This window comes from Erythrolamprus reginae, chromosome 3, assembly GCF_031021105.1.
Source record: "Erythrolamprus reginae isolate rEryReg1 chromosome 3, rEryReg1.hap1, whole genome shotgun sequence".
NCBI lineage: Eukaryota > Metazoa > Chordata > Lepidosauria > Squamata > Dipsadidae > Erythrolamprus > Erythrolamprus reginae.
In genome coordinates, this window is record NC_091952.1 from 71,019,770 (window position 1) to 71,036,733 (window position 16,964).

Here is a 16,964-nt window from a genome sequence, read left to right on the forward strand (position 1 = left end):
TAATAATTCCCATGAGTGTATGCAGAAAAAAGTTGACTACGGAATAGACTTTCCACAGGCAGCACCACATGAAAACACTGGCTAAGAATTCCGAAAATTGCAGGCTGACTGCCTGGAGTTCACTAGATGAGGAAGACCCATCCAGAAACTTGATGGACAGCATAAAAGTGACCAGTGATGAATTATTAGACGTTTAGTCATTATTTATTTATTTATTTATTTATTTGTTGATCATTAGTAGAACATTGGAAATCAGCAATTTGTGTAGCTTCTTGTTTTACTTTGGTGCTGGAGGCATTCTTGGTGGTCTTCAGATAGGATATTTGTCAGATGAAGATTCATACAATTCATATGTCACTGTGGGGGATGAAAATAGTCAAAACATTTACATTTCATCTACAACAACTGTTTCATGCTAGCGTTGTTTTATGGGAGAATTCACAAAATCTGTTTTTGGTCATGTTTAGAAGATACCTACATTTATAAGAAACACATTTTGCAAATTCGTTACAAATAAACAGCTATCTGCATATAACACTTCTCTTTCATTCAAACTGAAATTCAGGAAGCGGACTTAATCTCCAAAATATTCCTTCACTAAGATTTTACTTGGCACAAGTAAATCCTAATACTGTATATTACTTTGATTTAGTACAGAGGTCATGGTATTGTCCATCTGGAAGTACAGCTCTAATTACGACTGCAGTGTCTTGGCAACATATGTATGGGTCCTTGTTTTCAGCATCTGTCATCACCTTATCCTTCTAGCAAGTTTGAACTAGTAAATATGACTTCTTTGATGAACAGGCAAAATATTATGAACAGAAATGTCTTTGTGTGAGCCAGTTGAGACAAGATAATGGTTTTGCAGACCGAGACTCAACAGAAGCTTACATCATTCTAAATCCAAATCTCAACCCACCGAATGCTTTTTTGTAAACGTTATCTAGTGCATTTTTCTACATACTCTAGATGTGTTTTACAACAAATTCTATCATTTATCATGTTAGCCGTAGGTGATGAGTGTCAAATAAAACACATCTGCAAGATGCCTTGTTGAAAAAGGAAGGATTAATAAGTTTTGAAAAACATCTAGTATAAACATATTTTCTCAAGATGGCATCTCTGTATTTATTATTTATTAGGCGCACTTCCAAACTGCTTAAAGTTGTTAAAAAAATAGTCGTGTAGAGACAATTATAACTGGAGTGCCATATAAGCTCAGCAAAATAATACAGCAAATCCATAAACAAAACCATAGCACCTTTCTTCTTGATATACAGCGATTAATACCAGAATAATAAAAATGTACTTAGATCTGATTGCCATGGCAACCCATTCAGCTCAATTATAATTCAACAGGGTTGGAAGTAATATGTAAAAGAACCTGTGTATAATTCAGCGATGTGTTGGGGTTTTCTTAATAGGCTATTAATTGTCTCTGTAATGTTTGGGTAGGTAAAATAAATTAGAATAAATTGAACTGTCAGCTGATTTTATTGTGCTTTTTGATCAGTATTCTCACTCAAGAAGCTATCATCAGTATGAGTAACTTGGTTATCTGTCTTGATTAGACTATTCTGGAACCGGAAAATATGTCACCTTCAAGAATTATTGAAACACTACACTTAGGAGGCCTAAATAGTGCCATAGCCCATGTGAGAAATACTAGGAGCTACAGCTGATGAACAACAACATCTGGAAGACCAAAGATTCTGGCCCTTTACCCAGGCCTCCGACAAGAAAATAATGAGACCCCTCATTTCATCCTGTTAACCATTTTTTCTCTTTATTTTTTATACTTTGGTTATTTCTTTGTTCGACGGTTAAGAACTACCCAAAGTCATGAGATTTAAGTGGCACCCAAGTTTCAATAATTATAATTAATAATCTTCCAATGTGACTCATTATCATCTTAGTAGCCGTCATTGTCGTGATAGTGTTTTCAGTTATTTTGAATAAAACAAATATTGGTTGTCAAACAATAACCACACTAATAAAATCTCACATTTGCTTTATACAAGGTTTATAAGAACTTAGAAATTGAATTCCAGGAATTGAAAAACACTAAGAATTTCACTACTGATATAGCAATGGAGTTTGGCCTAGAGGACACCAGAAATAACTGCTCAAAAAGAAAAGTGTGAATAATTAACGTGGCAATACTGAGGATAGTAGAATAGAACAATGTTTCCCAACCTTGGCAACTTGAAGATATCTGGACTTCAACTCCCAGAATTCCCAAGCCAGCATTCGCTGGCTGGGGAATTCTGGGAGTTGAAGTCCAAATACCTTCAAGTTGCCAAGGTTGGGAAACACTGGAATAGAAGACAAAGAATTGGAGATGATCATAAGATATACTGCTTGGATCCCAGTAGTGGGGTCCAGGGATGGATGTCAATAGTGTCAAAATGGTAGCTACATTAGGCAACTAAACCTTGCCCTTTTAGGCTGTGATCATTTAGACATGTTTGCCATTTGGACCAGCAGTGGGTTCTAAAACCCATTACTATGGGTTCGCATGTGCACTTGCGTATGCATGTGATGCTTCTGTGCATATGCAGAAGCGTCCCGGGTGGGTGGGCGGAGCCTCCTGCTGCCGGCACTACCGATTCGTAGAACCGGGCCGAATCGCAAGCAACCGACTGCTGATTTGGACATTGTTGATGTCTTTCCATAGACACCTTTGATCCCAGCTGTACTCTTGGTTCTGATGGCCAAACCCTTTGGTATATTCTGGTGTGCACTGATTTGCCATTGCTAGAGTCTCATTTCCACAGTTCTACTTTCCAATCATGAGAGCAGTTGGTCTTGAGAACAATATAGAAACTCATGCAGAAATCTGTTTAGCTCTCTAGTTATTTAACTCTTGCTGCTAGATAAGGACAATTTCCTTTTATCAAATTTCTGTTTACTTTTGGGACATTCAATGTTGATTTTGATGTTTAAACGTTTGCCATGTGGGTTGCATCTGAGTCTTAAATGTTATCATTTTTTGTTTATTATTTACTTGTATGCTTTTGCTGCTGACACACAGGTGCCTGCAGGATGGATCGTCAGCTCGGGCCGACTATAGGAATGTATAACTTACGATGGGATGAATGTGGATGATTGTTTTTTAAGAACTGGGGTTTTAGGTCACATTTTTAAGTTTAGAGTTTTTATATGCTCTATTTTTATATTTATTTTTGTTGTGAGCTGCCCTGAGTCTGCGGAGAAGGAGGGCACAGAAATCTAATAAGTAAGTAAGTAAGTAAGTAAGTAAGGAAGGAAGGAAGGAAGGAAGGAAGGAAGGAAGGTAGGAAGGAAGGAAGGAAGGAAGGAAGGACTGTATCTTTCAGAGTATAAGACACACCTTTTTCCTCCCTAAAAGAGGCTGATAATTTGTGTGCGTCTTATACTCTGAATGTAGATTTTTCTCAGTAGATTCTCTGCCAAAATTCCAAACTCTGTCTTTGCAGGGACTGAAGTGAAGAAGAATGCATCATTGTAATACAAACTCTGCCCCTTATGAACCTCTGAATATGAAGGAACAGAGCTTCCACTGCAACACATGTTCTATCATTAGGCATCATTGTTGTTAGAAATAGATGCCTAAAGCAGTGTTTCCCAACCTTGGCAACTTGAAGATATCTGGACTTCAACTCCCAGAATTCCCCAGCCAGCATTTGCTGGCTGGGGAATTCTGGGAGTTGAAGTCCAGATATCTTCAAGTTACCAAGGTTGGGAAACACTGGCATAGAACATTTGAAGGCCAATCATGGCAATGATAAAAAATAATAACAATTTAACATTACTTACCCAACTCAAAACGCTCACTAGTTTCCAGGCTTTTGTCCTATTCCTCCACCTCTCTTATTGACTGCATCCTGAGACGGCAGAATTTTTCATCACCATCATCGTTGTTGCTGCTGCTGCTGCTGCTGCTGCTGCTGGAGTCTCTATCCTGAATGAACTTGATTACCTTGGGATCCACTTCATCCATCTCGAGGCAGAGGCAGGGGGAGCGGCGATTCACCTTCAGTGAACCACCCCACATTTTCTCACACATGTCAGTTCCACTGGTATACATCTAGAATTCAGAGAGACATAAACGGTATGGTTTATATAGTATCATTTACCATCAGAACCTCTTCTTTATAGATTTCTTTACATCTAAGCTATTATGAAAAACTGAGGCAGGATGTGGTTTGATTCAGTTAGGAGGGCGGATTGAGGAATTAGTTCGTTCAGCTCGTTCAGGAGCCAGAGAATACACCATATCAGAAAACACCTAATTGCTTTATTGTGAGGTTTTTAAAAAACTTGAGTTTAAAAGAAACGAATATTATCCAACCCTTTGTGTAGAATTTTAACCTCCCTTCTTTTTACCTTTATCAACAGAGTTGTACCTTATACCATACCAAGGTTTTTGAACCATTTAAAGCAATGTTTTCATTTTGTTTCATTTTAATTAGTAATTATTTCTGAAATAGGGGATGGGCAATTTTTGATAGCCTGGACCTGCACAGTTTAAGTATTTAGATTAGATTAGATTTATTGGATTTATATGCCGCCCCTCTCCGCAAACTCGGGGCGGCTCACAACAAAGTAAAAACAATAAATAATAACAAATACAATACCCACCAATCCAATTACAATGTTAAGCTAAAAAATTCATAAAAAACAACCCCAGAATATTAAAAAAACAAGCACACAATCAATCTAACACCAAAACAACATGGGCAAGGGGGAGATGTTTCAGTTCCCCCATGCCTGACGGCAGAGGTGGGTTTTAAGGAGTTTGCGAAAGGCAAGGAGGGTGGGGGCAATCCTAATCTCAGGGGGGAGCTGGTTCCAGAGGGTCGGAGCCGCCACAGAGAAGGCTCTTCCCCTGGGTCCCGCCAGATGACATTTATTGATTGATTAATAGATTTAGATTTAGATACGCCCCTCTCCGAAGACTCAGGCCATTTTACAACATATAAAAACTAGAAATATGCATTTCTAGTTTCAAATTTTATTTATTTATTTGTTTGTTTGTTTGTTTGTTTATTTATTTATTCATTTTGTCCAATACAAATTGAAAGTTAAGGAGAATAAGAACGTGTAGTAGTAAATATCAGGGAAGGGATAGAAGAAGAGATATGAGAATAGAATACATCAATGAAGAGTAGAGGAAAGGATATATGAATGGGAGAAAACATATATATAAAATATAGGAGAGACAATTGGACAGGGGACGGAAGGCACACTAGTGCACTTATGCTCGCCCCTTACTGACCTCTAAGGAATCTGGAGAGGTCAACCATGGAAAGCCTAAGGGAAAAATGTTGGGGGTTGGGGGTTGACACCACGGAGTCTGGTAATGAGTTCCACGCTTCAAATTGGGAAACAATGGGGCTTATATTAGGTCATTGTGATCAGTCGTTGCTGCTGCTTCTTCCACCTGATCAGGGGTGAAATTCAGCAGGTTCTGACAGGTTCTGGAGAACCAGTAGCAGAAATTTCGAGTAGTTCGGAGAACTGGCAAATGCCACCTCTGGCTGGCTCCAGAGTGGGGTGAGGATGGGGATTTTGCAATATCCTTCTCCTGCCATGCCCACCAAGCCACACCCACCAAGCCATGGTCACATAAGCTGTAGCAAAAAAAATTGGATTTCACCACTGTGTTGGAGGATCTATCCCGAGTGAGCTTGATTGCATTGGGATCCACTTCATCCTTCTCCAAGCAGAAATAGAAGGAGTAACGTATCTTCAATGAATCACTCCACATCTCCAAAGGTGACTCCGGAGCCATGTGCCACCCTGGAGTTTCAGTTTGTTTTCATTTGCTCTAGAATCTCTGGCAAATATCTAGAGATGCATGATCTATCATTGAATTGACTAGCACATGCATTTCTAGATAAGCCTTCCCATAACAGATGTCTTCCAGATTTCTAGCTAGTGTGTTGAGATCCCAAAATATAGTAATGCATTGCTCTTTTAAACTAGTGTGATGCAGCGATATCTTGGTATTCATCATTAATTAGTTACCAATGAGTTCTAGTTTGTGCATTGAGTACGAAATAAAGGATGAGTGACAGGACAACATTTTCATGTCAAAATAAGTTAAGTACCAAATTTGATGAGTTTCCAAGCAACTGAGTACCAAGGTACCACTGTAATTGCAATGCTGTATATGCAAAAATTTTCCCTTTGTATAATATCAATATATCTTTTGTTTGGAAAACACTCATTTTAGATTAACCTATTTTAAAATAAACATTGGTCCATCATCTTACCTTAACCTTCTCTTACTGAATTTAAATTTTGGAAGCCAGACTTCAAAATTGTGTACTTAATCTGCATTTTAATTTATACAGCATTATTGGTGGATTATTTAAAAGAATTATTGGTGCCATGCATTAGCAATACTAAAATATGTTAGAATTTAAGAGAGGGTGAATATATGAGTTTCCTCTTGTTCAATTAGGTCAATTTGTTAGAGAGCTAGCACTAAATACAATTGGAATGATAATTTCTATTGCTAAGGTCTGCAGAAAAAACAATTACAGAACTACTAACCTGCCTTCCACTGAGGACCTGTATACTGCATCAGTCAAAAAGAAGGCTGTGAAAGTATTTACAGACCCCCTAAATTGTTTCAACTACTATCCTCAAAATGATACTGCACACCAAAACAACTAGACACAAGAACAATTTTCCCCCAAAGCCATCACTCTGCTAAACAAATAATTTCCCTTAACACTGTCAAACTATTCACTAAGCATGCATTATTATTACCATTAATCTTCTCAGCGTTCCTATCACCCATCTCCTTCCACTTATGACTGTATGACTGTAACTTTATTTATTTATTTATTCATTTGTCCAATACACAAATACATAGGAAGAAAAATAGACATGTAGTAATATATATAAGGGTAAAGTGAACTTAGAGGAGAGGATATATGAAAGAAAGAAAATATATATGATAAGTGAGAGAAAGGAAAGACAATTGGACAGGGGACGAAAGGCACACCAGTGCACTTATGTATGTCCCTTAACTTTGTTGCTTGTAACCTTGTGATTTATATTGATTGTTTCCTAGTATTATTTGATTGCTTATTTGTACCCTATGACTATCATTAAGTGTTATACAGTATCTTATGATTCTTGATGAACGTATCTTGTCTTTTAATGTACACTGACAGCATATTCACCAAAGACAAATTCATTGTGTGTCCAATCACACTTGGCCAATAAAGAATTCTATCCTATCCTATCCCATCCCACCCTACTTTACCCTACCCTACCCTACTCTATTCTAAACAAGGCAGTTGTAATGCTAAAGTCATGCCTGATTTTTATGGACTTCTCTTGCCATGGCTGTTAAACAAATCACTGGAGTGTTCATTAAGCAAATCCAGCTTTGCCCATTGACTTTGCTTGTTGGAAACTGCCTGGGAAGGTTGCAAATGGTGATCACATAACTCCTAAATGCTGCCACTGTCATAAAAACATGTCATTTGCCAATTGTCCAAGTGAATATGTGACATGGGGATGCTGCAGTGGCCATACCTGTGAGGGCCAGTCATAAGTCACTTTTTTTTCACTGGAGTTAAATTCAAACAGTAACTAAATGAATGGTTTTAAGTCAAGGACTACTTGTGTAGAAAGCCATGTGACACTTTAACATTAGGGTACTATGCATGCCTCAGAAGTAGCTTATTGTACAATACATTACCTCACTGATTGGGATGCAGTCTCTCTGACAGTGATTCTCTCCTTTATTATCAATTTCCCAATCAATCAACCAATTGCTGACACAAGTGCGATCATTTTTACAAGCTTCATACCTATAAGAAAAAAAAACAAAAGTAGAGGCCTTATCTGTGTTTTTACCATTCCATCAAATGCAACATAGAATTGTTGTGGTTAGCTCTGGCCCAGCTCCTGCCCCAAGGAATGTGCAGGTGGATGTGGGGGAAACATCCACATGCCATAGGCCTGTTTTGCTCCCGAAGGAATCTGCCGACGAAGCCTTCTCTGACCAAGGAAGCGTGAGTGTCAGGGAAGAGGGGAGTTTGGCAGACAGCCCAGGAGGAGATCAATCATTTGTATCATCCCTGGATTCTGAACAAGAATTAATGACACATCCACGCATGCGTAGAGTGATGCATGGGAGACAACAATTGAAGGATTATTACAAGAGAAAATGAGGCCACCTGTGGTTGGGTGGGGCTGCTGTAATTAGAGCTACAGATAAAAGTGCAACCTGGTGTTTTAACCTCATGGCAGTTTATCTGATTCATTGTTTTGTCAAGATCGTGGTTTTTGTGCTGTTCAAGATTGTGTGTGGACTCTCTGGACTTTAGAATTGGACTCAATTTCCCAGTTATTGGGTGAGCAATTGGATTTCATTTAACCTGTGCCTTGTGTGTACCAGAAAATTCCTTTGACATTTAAAAAGGGAACTATTTCTGTTTTTCTGTTTATAAAACCTTTTGGATTTTCCTTTTATCGTGTGGTGTGTGTCTTCCTGGACTAATTACCCTGTAATTACGGGTGGTTGAAACACACCTGCAGAACATAAAATAATGTGTTTTATTTTTTAAAAAAATCAAGTCAACGCTCCTTCAGGATATGATTAGAAATTATTCTTTACAAATGTACAATTGAAGGCAATTAAAACAAGGATATTTTCAGGACAAGGAAGGGAAGAAAAAATAATATACCTAAACGATGTGGCATGTTACAATGACAGAATGTATGTTAAAAACGACCTGTAACTTTCCTAGGTGACAGCTATTAATACTAAAAAGTAGGGAAGAATACTAAATGACTATAGTTGTGGTCAAATCCAAGCTTCCAAAGAGTGATATTTTCTCTTCATCATTGCAAAGTCAACCTAGGGATGAAAATATTCTAGCCTGGAGAGGCAGCACCAGTGGTGGGTTGCTCCCAGTTTGGCCCAGTTCTGCAAACTGGTAGCGCCAGCAGTGGGAGGCTCCGCACATCCACCCAAGATGCTCCGCCCACCCGCCCAAACAAAAATTGGTAGCTTGATCTATGGAACAAAACTATCATAAAACAATAATAATGACAAAAAGCTATTTCAAATCCCCCCCCTCTAAGAAATATCATCTTAAAATGAATGATGCACAGTATCACAAGAATTGTAAATAATACTCTGTTCTGCCCTGGAAAAATGCATGTGGGTTACTTCTCAACATTTTTTAAATGCTAAGACAAAGTTACTGGTAGGTTAATAAGATTTTAAAAACAATGAAATTGCTTGGAAATTTTTGATTTCACCCCAAGGAATGAAAAATTAGAATTTAACTGCAAACAGAATATTTTTATTTATTTATTTTTGAAAATAGCAAGAAGGTCCACCTACCAATTATCACAGAATCTTTGGCATATGGGAACAGAAGAAATAGCACCTCCTTGTTTGGGACGAGCCCAGTAAGCAACATGTGGTGAGCACCTATAAAAGCACTCTATTTTCTTCATGTAAGTTTCACACCTGTTTTTATGGAAAAAATATTCACTGTTAATATATGAAAAATCTTCAACAAACCAAATGGAATATTGGTTGGGCAGTTTAATTCAGTTGTTCCTTAGACTTGTAATTCTAAAATTATAGTGCAATTTTATTTAAGTCAGTACCAGATTAATACATTATTAATCTTTATTAATACTTTATTAATCTCATTGATAATTCTGGGTAGCAACTCCAAAGAGTCAAATAATTTATTTATTTGTTTATAAAATGGGTAGGTCACCCATCTTATCCCTTTTGCTACATTCTTGATCAACAACCACAACTGAGCCTAAACATTCTGTAGCTAAGTGAATTTTGCCTTATTTTACAACCTTGCTTTCCAAAGTGTTAAGTGGATCACTTAATTAGTTACTAATTGTTAGGTAAATCTGGCTTCCAGGGGTGAAATGCTCCTGGTTCGCTCATGCCTATTGGTCGTTGGAGAGCCGGTTGCAAAGGGAGCAGGAGGCTCCGCCCATCCACCCGGGCTCCACCAGACAGAAAACATTTTGTGCGTCCCGGTGAGTGGGCAGGGCCTCAAACTCCCTTCGCGATGGCTCTCCAACCACCAATAGGCATGAGCGAACTGGGAATATTTTACCCCTGCTGGCTTCCTCATTGGCTTTGCTTATCAGAAGGAGACAAAAGGTGATCACATGACCCTGGGACACTGCAACCATCATAAAGAAGGACCAGTTGCCAAGTGTCTGAATTTTGATCATGTGACCATGGATATGCTGCAATGGTCGTAAATGTGAAAAATGGTTGTAAGTCACTTTTTCAGTGCCATTGTAACTTTGAATGGTTGCAAGATGAGCTGTTGTAAGTTGACGGCTACCTGCATTTGCCTTAATTCAATTGCTTTGCACTGAATTAATATATTATAAATATATCAGTGGCAATGTTAATATGGGAACATTTGTATTTTGAACAATAAAAATATTAATATAATTCTACTTTTAGAAGAAGAAGAAGAAGAACAGCAACATCTGGAGTGCCATTTGAATTTCATCAACGTTAACAAAATCACCATCTGTCAATTGGAAAAGGCAACTTATCTTGGAACAGCAGGCATCCTGCGATGATACCTTTAAAGCCATCAAATGACATCTGCCTATCCTAGGTCCTTGGTAAACACTCAATCGTTGGATAAAAATATCAAATCTAGTCTAAACCTCAGGCTGATTGCACAACAAATCATAATAATGTATTACATTTATGCCTATGTCGCCCCAAACAGCAATTATGGCAGAATTATGCCAAATAACATATTCCTGGAAACATGGGGAAAATAAAAACAAAATAAAACCTACGCTGGGCTTAGATTTCCACATCTGTTCCAGAAAGTAGTTTGTACTTTAGTGACTGGTGAATGAGCCAGTTCTTCTGTAATGTCTGGATAGCAACAGGCAGCTGTCGGAAATTAAAATCCAAAAAATTGTTAATTAAGGTTTACTTTCTAACACAATTATAACAGAGAGGCGTCTGACTTAGTTAAATACCCACAGAAGCCAAGGTTGTTACAATTAAATTGTGGGGCACTTTTAGATGAATTGTTTTGTTTCTCCTTCTTGCAAGTCCTGTTGAAAATTCAGCTTAACTGGCTCCTATATTTAGGAAACTGTCAGAGAATTGACAGCTAATTAATACAGTTGTTGCTTTTTCATGAACAACATCTGAACAAGGATAGCTTTTGCTACTGTGTAATTGATTACGCGACTTACCTAGCCTGTTGATTTTATACCTAAATGTCGCTCCTGTCTTAAAAATCTCTCTCCCTCTCTCTCCCCCATCTATCTATCTATCTATCTATCTATCTATCTATCTATCTATCTATCTATCTATCTATCTATCTATCTATCTAATCTATCTTCACCTTTCTTTATTTTACTAAAAAGTGTTACATGACAACCTCAGCTGCTTGGCACAGGTGGATGCCTATGGGCTCATCTGTAGTGGCTATGTGTTTGTGTGTCTTTGTGTGTGCAGCAAATTTTTTACATTTGGAATGTAGGAGGAAGTACGAATTGAAAGAAAATAAAATAGACATATGGGGAATCTGCAAAACAAAGAAAAGAAAGAATTTAACAGAACTGAAAGAAGGGAGTGTGATTTTGTAACCTATGGGGAAGTGACAACATACTGGTAGTAGCTTGAAAGCAAATATTGCACTTGGGTCAGAAATTATGACTTGATAGCATCTATGCTATTGTGCAACTGTTGGAAAGTGGAAATTCCTATGGTGGTGATAGTTACATATTAAGCTCTAGTGAGCCATGATAATAAGACAATGGTTCTGAACCAGTGAAGGGTTACTACCATACTCTGGGCATGGCTTATACAGGATGCCCTGGATTTTCTTTCAACATCTTTCAGTGCAAATTGGGTGTTCTGGGGTGGAGCTCCATTTTCGATACCCCACTGCGTCCCCCCCGGTCCGGGCAGTAGCCCATCCCTGTTCTCAACCTTTCTAATGCTGTGACCCCTTAATACAGTTCCTCATGTTATGGTGACCCCCAACCATAAGTCTAGCACCAATTCTCCCAACAGAGCTTTAAGCTGATTGGCAGGAAGGTCAGAGGGACACCCCCACTGTAAACACCTGATTAATTGGATTGTAAAAATATATTCTGAGTCACCAGAATAAAAGCTTTAGTTCCTAACACCATGGAAAATTTGTCTTTTCCCATGGTCTTAGGTGACCCCTGTGAAATATTAGTTCAACCCCTAAAGGGGTCCTGACCCCTAAGTTGAGAACCACTGTAATAAAGGAGCTAAGGATGAGTTTGAAAAAACCTGTGGCTCATTCTTTATTCTATTAGCAACTATAAGTGGATGGGTGGGAAAAGATGAATACATTTCATCTGTTTCATCCTACCTGTATCTGTTTGGGCCAATGGATATTTGGCCTTTTTTCTCCAGTTGACACTGGAATATACCAGCTCCATGTTTACACAATAATATACCTGACCTGAGCAGCATTGGCTCCTACCTCACTCACTTTTACTCATTGAATTATTTATATAGAAGAAGTATGTTGAGCTGATTTGGTCAATAGAGTGGATGAATGAAAGGCTAACTGCAAAACTAGTATATGAAGGAGGTGTCGATGGGGTTATGAAGGCCATCAGTCATGGTTGGAGGGAGTCCATGGGGTTCTAACAAAAGTGAATTGAGAAATTTAAAGAGCAAAATGCAAAATGCATGAATCCCAGCGACTAGTTCTCCGAATCCCGTCAACTAAACAATGTTGTTTGGCGGGACCCAGGGGAAGAGCCTTCTCTGTGGCGGCCCCAGCCCTCTGGAACCAACTCCCTCCAGAGATTAGAATTGCTCCCACCCTCCTTGACTTTCGTAAGCTCCTTAAAACCCACCTCTGCCATCAGGCATTGGGGAACTGAGATATTCTTTCCCCCCTAGGCCTCTACAATTTATGCATGGTATGTTGGTATGTATGTTTGGTTTTATAATAAGGGTTTGTTAGTTGTTTTAGTATTGGATTGTTACATGCTGTTTTTATCACTGTTGTTAGCTGCCCCGAGTCCACAGAGAGGGGCGGCATACAAATCCAATCAATCAATCAATCAATCAATCAATCAATCAATCAATAAATAAATAAATAAATAAATGTGTGAAGGGATGTATGGATATGTATGGAAGAACAATGATTCATAAGGATACAAAGTATGAAGAGACATCGCAAATGATTTTGGTGTAAATATCATTTTTTTCTTTTTCTACTTCTACTTTGGCTTGAATTTCTTGGCTTATTCATTTTTATTCTTTTCTGTGCTTTCTTATTTTAATCTTGACAGCCCCGTACTTTGTTGTTATTTCTTCACAGAAGTAATCAGTTAAGCCCTTGTGTGCATGCACGTAGGTATACAACACACACACACACATGCAACTGTATCATGACATTTAGTTCACCTTAGTGGCATGAACAAATGATAAAAGTACAAAGTAATCCTTCAAGACCCCCTGTTAACAAAGGCAGCCACACACAGCCTGTTGGTCATATACAATCTAATTGTGACACAGTTTTGCAACACTTACATTTGGCGTATAGGGTACATTCCTGCAAGTATTTCTCTTGGGTAGGTCTTCGCTTGTGACCAGCCCCTCTCAGACATGTCTGTCTCTTTCCAATGCTAGGCATTAAGACAGCAAGGAACAGGAGCACTGAAAATCGCAACATCTTCTTGTTATTGCTATTCTTGTCAGGGATCCTGTATGGAAGATGACATTTTAGTCATAATCGTGGTTTATGAAATGTAGGGGCAACCTTAATGTGAAATGTCTGAAAATATTGCAACCTAAATCTAGTAAGTGGAACATGGGTTTTCCTTCGTATCCTCCTTAAACAATTGAACTGAAAATATAATTATTTTTTCAGTTTAAATTTTCTGTTCAAATAAATGTGTAGAAAAGTTTGCTTTAAAGCAAATATGTCTCAAAGCGTGACTGGTCATTTTCCTGTCTCACCCTTTTCTTCCTCTGAATCTCTTGTCTGAAGAAGAGTTTTAGAAATTAGAAAGCTTCTAATAAGTTTATACAATGCGATATGATAAAAACGATCCCTTTACATTTGGACTTTCTTCCTCATGGTGAATACTATAGAATTATTGTTGCTTTTGAACTTAGAATATCAGCATACTTTGTGCAACTATTTCAAATCAAGAACTTTGTGGTTTCCATATCTCATCTTTCTATAAATAGGACAGAACAACCAAGTAATTAATGAGAGCTAACTATGTACTGCACTACATTAGTATTGTAAAGTAGCAAGATGTGGTCCAGCACAAAATCTCCAATTTGAAAAAGTTTTGTGTTCACTACTCTGTGTACCATGTAATCTTTGGAGTGTATTAATAATCAATGGCTTCTTTACCCTATATTTATCTTTTCATTAACAGAATAGATATGTTGCTTTCTATTATGAATCCCACCAAATGGTATTGAAAAGACACAGATACTTGACTTCTTAATATCTCTTGAGAAATTGAGATGTTTTTTGGGTTCCAAATTTCCTTGCCATTGCAGAATATCAAGAAGTTAATGTTGTTTCACAATATAGAACATAGAACATTAGAGTTAGAAGGGACCTTGGAGGTCTTCTAGTCCAACCCCCTACTTGAGCATTTCCCTTGCCAGGGCACTTAAACTAGAATCCCAAATTATTGACAAATAATTGACAATAAAATGTTTTTTTCCCTGGTGTGATTATTAACTGTAGTAGTTTTGGCATAATATGGATGGTGGTTACTTGAGTATTGTATTACAACATTTGTTTATTGATGGTCTCATAATCTTCAGCATGTACAGTAACTTTGTGTGTATGTGTTGTGTAGCTGTTTTTACATTATGCAACATTGTTTATTACTCCAGGTCAAAGTTTCTCAAATAAAAAGATAAGTTTTCAATGTTTTATTGTTGCAATAAAAATAAAGAGAAATCCTGGTGCCTGTCTAGACAAATCCCTTGTAGTTTGCTTGGCAAGATTTCAGAAGGGATTTGCCATTGCTTCCTCTTCCTAGGGCTGAGAGAGTGTGTCAGTGTCCCAAAGTCACCCAGCTGGTTTTGTGCCTTAAAGCAGGGGTCTCCAACCTTGGCAACTTTAAGACTTGTGGACTTCAACTCCCCGAATTCCTCAGCCAGCTTTGCTCAGAATTTCTCAGCTTTGCTGACTGAGGAGTTCTGGAAATTGAAGTCCACAAGTCTTAAAGTTGTCAAGGTTGGAGACCCTTACCTTAAGGTTAGGACTAGAATTCAGTCTCCCAATCCTTGGCCTGGTGCCTTAATTACCATAACAAACTGGTTCTTCTTGTGACCCTGACTTATATTGATTATACAACATCATTGCTGCTTGTGTATACTGCTTTGCAAACATGAACATTTATTTCCATTCACTTATTCCAAAATTAAAAATAATACACTGTCGTTTTATGGATTCTCTGGATTTTATATTCCTTTTGTTTTGAGGAACTGGTATTTAAACATCCATTATCAGTTTAGCTCCCTTCCGCATAGTTAACTGTTTTCACTTCTCAAATTCCTAGAAAACAGTTTGAGGCCAATTTGTGAATATTCTCACATCCATCATCTTGAAATGCAATGAAACCATACGAGAAATAGTACTCCCCAACTAACCATTTTTAAAAATGTGACAAATAAAAAGATAACGAATTGATAGAAAACCATAAAAATTGTATCTAATTGGGGACCTCACAGTCTATTTTGTTCTCTGATTAAAATATTTGTAATGCACTGGGAGAGAGAGGATGGTTTTATATGTATTAAAACAGCAGAAAAAATAAATCTTGAAGTTTTGATAGCTTATTTCCAGCAGGAGTTACAGTAGATTGTATAATAAGCTATGTAATGTAATGATAATGTGATTTACATTGAACAATAATGTACTTATTTTTATTTAGCAATTTGTATGAATACACCTGTCATTTATTAACTATACCTACGGTGCAATGCGTTGTACAAGTTGAGCTATTACATAAAGAAGATCATTAAGAGCAGAGCTTCATATCTGATGTGAAGATGAATTAAAAGTAAAAACAAACGCATTTAATATGTTGCTTCTCTTTGAACAGTAATAACTGGAGTGGAATGAAGACAAAGAATAAAGGAACAACACCTCCAAGAAAGGAGACTAGCTGTTCACAGCATGTAAAGGTCTAACTTAAAAAGCCATTATGATACCCACTCATTTTTCTTTCCAAAAGGGAAGTTTTCATCATAAAATGCTGAACATCCTTTTAGGTAAAGATTTGCCAAAGCAAGGATTACATAATTAGTACTGGTAAGTGTTCTAATTAATCTGTGAGCCACCCCAAGTCTTCGGAGAGGGGCGGCATACAAATCTAATTATTATTATTATTATTATTATTATTATTATTATTATTATTATTATTATTATTAAGTACTAAGGCAAATTTAGCCAAATGCAACCATTGATTGCTTACCTCTTTGGTTGGTCTTCTGTTCCTTGCTGAGACTGAGAGAAAAAAAGTTTCTGGTCTTTTCCAGATTTATATCCTCTGCATATATTGATTGTCAGCAAAAAAACATAGTTTGCAAAGTAAAGATTCCTAGACTTATGCAACAGCTAACAGACTTATCTCTAGGTCATTTATAGCTGGGATGTTGACTTACTTGCTTTGTTGAATTAGAGAAAACATTTTAACTCTAGAAACAGCCAATCAGAAACCTCTACAGAAGACCTGAAAACTTGCAATTCATCTAATAAAATGCTACAGATAGACATTGGAAGATATGCTCATAATCAGTTAGAGCCGGATCACATTGTCCACTTACTGATTTCAACAAGTAGGTGTACAATATTGATCTTGAGGCTTCAGAATTGCCTTTGAAGTGTAAAGCTGCAACAGGTACCTCTTCTTCACATTTTAAAACCTCCTTTTAGTTAAGATATAAACAG

General features: G+C 37.5%; 1 protein-coding gene across 1 annotated transcript; it reads right to left on the minus strand.

Annotated features, from left to right (window-relative positions):
- Positions 1-200: 200 nt before the first annotated feature.
- LOC139165715 (riboflavin-binding protein-like) lies at positions 201-16,528 on the minus strand. The gene is made up of 7 exons (XM_070748947.1): positions 16,489-16,528; positions 13,568-13,740; positions 10,825-10,924; positions 9,365-9,493; positions 7,709-7,820; positions 3,802-4,072; positions 201-357 (listed from the first exon to the last, which is right to left on the minus strand). The coding sequence occupies exons 2-6, from the start codon at positions 13,707-13,709 to the stop codon at positions 3,839-3,841; spliced, it is 717 nt and encodes a 238-aa protein (XP_070605048.1). The 5' UTR covers positions 13,710-13,740; positions 16,489-16,528; the 3' UTR covers positions 201-357; positions 3,802-3,838.
- Between the last annotated feature and the right edge of the window lie 436 nt (positions 16,529-16,964).

Bases quoted from the DNA above. Each gene is read 5' to 3' on its own strand.
- LOC139165715 (XM_070748947.1), bottom strand. From the start codon at position 13,709: ATGTTGCGATTTTCAGTGCTCCTGTTCCTTGCTGTCTTAATGCCTAGC. The intron at 10,925-13,567 runs GTAAGTGTTGCA...AATTTCCGACAG, and splicing joins ATGTACCCTATACGCCAAAT to CTGCCTGTTGCTATCCAGAC. The intron at 4,073-7,708 runs GTAATGTATTGT...TCTGAATTCTAG, and splicing joins ACTGCATCCCAATCAGTGAG to ATGTATACCAGTGGAACTGA.